We start from the raw sequence: 3469 nt of genomic DNA on the forward strand, positions 1-3469 counted from the left end.
CAAATTACACGCGCTGTGTGCGGAGGTGCAGTGCGGGGAGGGCGGCACGGTGAAGGTGAAGTACTTCGGCGCCGCTGAGTATGTGCCGTGCCCCGAGGGAGAAGCAATCGAATTGACGGCGTCGGAGCACTTCGAGGAGGGCGCGAAGATCAAGTGCCCGAAGTACGAGGAGGTGTGCACCATCGCCGCCAACGGCAGCAGCCTCGTTGTTCCGCGCGTGTTGAGTGGAGCCGAGCAGGCGAAGGGCGCGGCACTTGAGTCGCCCGGTGCGGGGGCCCCTGCCGGGGCTGCGGGTGGAGATTCTTCCAGTCCGGCGGCGGCGGCGGGAGCAGCTGCTGCGGCTTCCGATGTGCCTGCGCCGCCCACCCCGGCACCGGCGGCATCCGTCAACGGCAGCGCCGTGCTAAAGAAACTTGACGGGGCGGCGCAGCAAGTCGGAAGCGACGTCGGTGCGGCTGCTGCGGCTGTTGGCTGCAGTCACTTTGTGCTGCTCGCCGTGGCCGCCGCGGCCGCGGTGGCGATGCTGCCGTCTTGAGCCGCGGCAGGAACTGCGGCCGGGAGCCAACAAATTGCGGCGGGGGAATAATGAATATACACACACACACCTGTGTGCCCCCCGTGGAGCCCCGCACTCAGGCCGCAGTGAAGCAGTAGTAGAAGTAATAATACAATGCACACACTCACTGCGCTCCCCTTGTTTGCTTTTTGAAGGACGGAAGATAACAACTTTGCTTTGCTTTGCTTTGCTTGCCAGTGGCCGCAAAACCGATATCTGTGTGTTGGGCGGACTTGCTTTGCGTGGAAACTGTGTGGGGGCACAAAATAAAAAATGTGTAATGAACAAGACAAATCCCGGCATCGTATAAATATATATATACGCGTCTGGTGCTGAGGGCGGGGAGAAGGGGAAGTCACTGCACTCTGAAGGGGGCGAGGACGGGTCGGTGACTGTTCCGCCACGGGACAGGGACGACTGCCTCTGCTGACGCATTCAATACACATGGGCTTTTTCGTTTTCTTTTTTTGCTACCTCTTGCTTTCCCTTTTTATCTCTTCCTGGATTGGGCTGTGTGGAAACAGAGAGATGGAGTGTGTGTCCTGGTCGTCCCACGTGTTGCTGCGCGTCCCCACTGCTCGGTGGACGCGCCCCACGCTTCGGCCTCACTTCACGGGTTTGTTTATTTTGTTTTGTGTGTTTGTTGGCTGACTGCACCCATTGCGCGGGCTGCTGATGTGTGATGTGTATGCGTGTGCCATAACGTGCGGGTGGTGGCCCTCTCTCTCTTCCTCTCTCTTTCTCCTGCTGAATGTGGCTGCGTGGACTCGTGTGCCTGTGCACATTTTTTTTATCCCTCTCATTCCCCTTTGGCTGGTGGGTGTTCAGCCGCAGCGCAAGCCAACGACAGCTGCGAAGGAAGGAACTCATGTGAGCAATGCCTGGGAGACGCGAGGAAGGAGTTAGCGCTGCTGCGGGGCGCTTTGCATGTGCTGCGCTGCAGGGACGGCGTCGGTGGAGGTTGGGGCCCGCCGGCGGCACTCGGCAGCCCGCAGCGCAGCGCGGAAGGGCGGAGGAGGCACCGCCGCGGCCACAGTGAGCCCTTGACCGCACGGTGGAGGGGAGTGTGCGAGTTTGTGCTCAACGCGAAGTGGAGCCACGTCTTGGGGTTTCCTGCGGCTGAAGGGAGGGAAATGGCGGTGCGGACGGCGGTGGAACGGGGCCACACACTCACCAACGCAGTCGGGGACGTGCACGGCGCAGGGGACAACTTCTTCACTGCAGGGCAGCGTTGAGCAGCTTCGTGCGCCGCGTCCCGGCCTGACGGGACTCGCCGCCGCGGAGGGCTGGCCGTGCCCGCTGAGGGAGGGGGAGAACATTGCTGGCTGCTGCGTTCACTCTGCGGTGGGGCGGGTGTGGCGGGTTGTCGAGGGCGATTGGGGCGGGGCGCTTCGCACCAAAGGGCCAGAAGTGTTTGAGGTGAGGCGGAGTGTCTTGAGTGGGGCGCCCGGGGATGGCGGCCTCGGTGGTGGACGAGTGCCGGCCCCTACCCCCTCCACCGGTCGCTGCACCGCGATGAGTGCCCGCTCCACTTTGTTCTCTGCTGCCTCGGAGGCGAGTTGGCGGAAGTGTTCAGCGCGGCCACGCAAACGGCGACAGGGCACGAGGGCGAGCTCGAGGTCCGAGGGCGTGTGAGCGACTTGTCGTGGCGGGCAAGAGGGTGTGTATTGTCTACGATGCGCCAGAGGAAGGAGCACCGCTGCCGTGGGTAAACTTACGGCCTTGTGGGTGGGGCATGATTGCGTGTTGGCGTCCGCAAAGGGAAATAACTCGAGAGCACTGGCGATGCGACTGCATCTCTGCCTCCCCCCACCATGCGCTGCCGCGACGAGAAGGAGGCGAAGGCGACGTGTGCCCGGCGGACGCGCGCCATCATCCCGCGCAGGAGCAAAAGAAGTAGTGGGAGGCGGTCGCGGGTCGCATGCAGCTTGTCGGCCCGCTGCCGCGTGGCATCTTCAGTGCGGCTGCGTTCGATGGGCGCACTGCGGCGGGTGACGGCGCCGTGCGGGCGACTGATGCCCCGGTTGCCGAAGACGACTGTGCTCGGGAAGGCGCGAAACTGTGGGGTGCGGGGAATCCGTTTCGGAGGGCTGTGAGGATTGAGCGGGAGTGTGGCGCACACGGTGCGGAGGCCGTGCGCTACACAAATGTGTGTTGCCTCTTTGATCTTCGAATGGGGACACGTTTGTTTGAGTGGTTCTGGGCCCCAGCGAGTGCCTCTCGCGGTTACGGCGTGCCGCTCGCCTTCCTGAAAAGCTCCAGAAGCCGCGTGCCCCGGACCCACACGCACACACGCTGGGGGAGGAGGGCCTTTTGCGGGTGCGGCAGAAAAAAGAGGGAGGGGCTCGCGGGGCTGCGGCCGCCAACGGGACGGCAGGCAAAGCGCTGCGTGTTGCGGGCGGGCCTGGCGTCGCGTCCCGGGGAGGGGCTTGGAGATGTGGGCGCCGCAGGAGCCTTCAGGCTGAGAGGGTGGACGGACGCAACGTGCGGGGAGTTGCGCGGGAGCGGCGGCCGAAGACGCTCTGCTCTTGGGCGCCTCCTTTTTTTATCGTTTTTTGGGTTCCCGGCGGGGGAGGAATTTGTTTGGCTGCGGTTTGCAGCGGCGGATGCGCAGCACAACACTACTGCCAGCGCGGCGAGGCAGCGGCCCAGCGAGTGAAGGACGAGGTGTATATTTTTAACGGTTGGGAAAACTGTTGCCGATGGGTGTTGGTGGGGGTGTTGTTTGCGTGCGGCGTGCAGGGAGAACACTCCAAGACGCACGCGGCGCGGATGTGCCGCAATTCCGTTGATTTGGGCGGCGGCGTTGGGGGGGAAGTGAGCAGCGGAGTGCAGCAGCGGACTGCGTTTCTACCGAAGTGCTTGAAGGGACTATTTTTTAAAAAATATATTTGTGTGTTTGTGTTTATTTGC

General features: G+C 62.9%; 3 protein-coding genes across 3 annotated transcripts, besides 2 other annotated features; 2 read left to right on the forward strand and 1 right to left on the reverse strand.

The window, feature by feature from the left end:
- Nucleotides 1-535, forward strand: Tco025E_09435 (surface protease GP63; the record flags this gene model as incomplete). Its single annotated transcript, XM_029376254.1, has 1 exon — nucleotides 1-535. A coding segment is annotated over one exon (535 nt), but the record flags the coding sequence as incomplete, so codon positions are not given.
- A 470-nt stretch (nucleotides 536-1005) lies between these two features.
- Nucleotides 1006-1048: a microsatellite.
- Nucleotides 1049-1275: 227 nt separating this feature from the next.
- Nucleotides 1276-1300: a microsatellite.
- A 158-nt stretch (nucleotides 1301-1458) lies between these two features.
- Tco025E_09436 (uncharacterized protein) lies at nucleotides 1459-1875 on the reverse strand (the record flags this gene model as incomplete). The annotated part of the gene is made up of 1 exon (XM_029376255.1): nucleotides 1459-1875. One exon carries the CDS (start codon nucleotides 1873-1875, stop codon nucleotides 1459-1461), a length of 417 nt encoding a protein of 138 aa, XP_029223619.1.
- Nucleotides 1876-2477: 602 nt separating this feature from the next.
- Tco025E_09437 (retrotransposon hot spot (RHS) protein) lies at nucleotides 2478-3215 on the forward strand (the record flags this gene model as incomplete). The annotated part of the gene is made up of 1 exon (XM_029376256.1): nucleotides 2478-3215. The coding sequence occupies one exon, from the start codon at nucleotides 2478-2480 to the stop codon at nucleotides 3213-3215; it is 738 nt and encodes a 245-aa protein (XP_029223620.1).
- Nucleotides 3216-3469: the final 254 nt, after the last annotated feature.

This window comes from Trypanosoma conorhini, assembly GCF_003719485.1.
Source record: "Trypanosoma conorhini strain 025E chromosome Unknown Tco_14.4_contig_01115, whole genome shotgun sequence".
Classification (NCBI taxonomy): Eukaryota; Euglenozoa; class Kinetoplastea; order Trypanosomatida; family Trypanosomatidae; genus Trypanosoma; species Trypanosoma conorhini.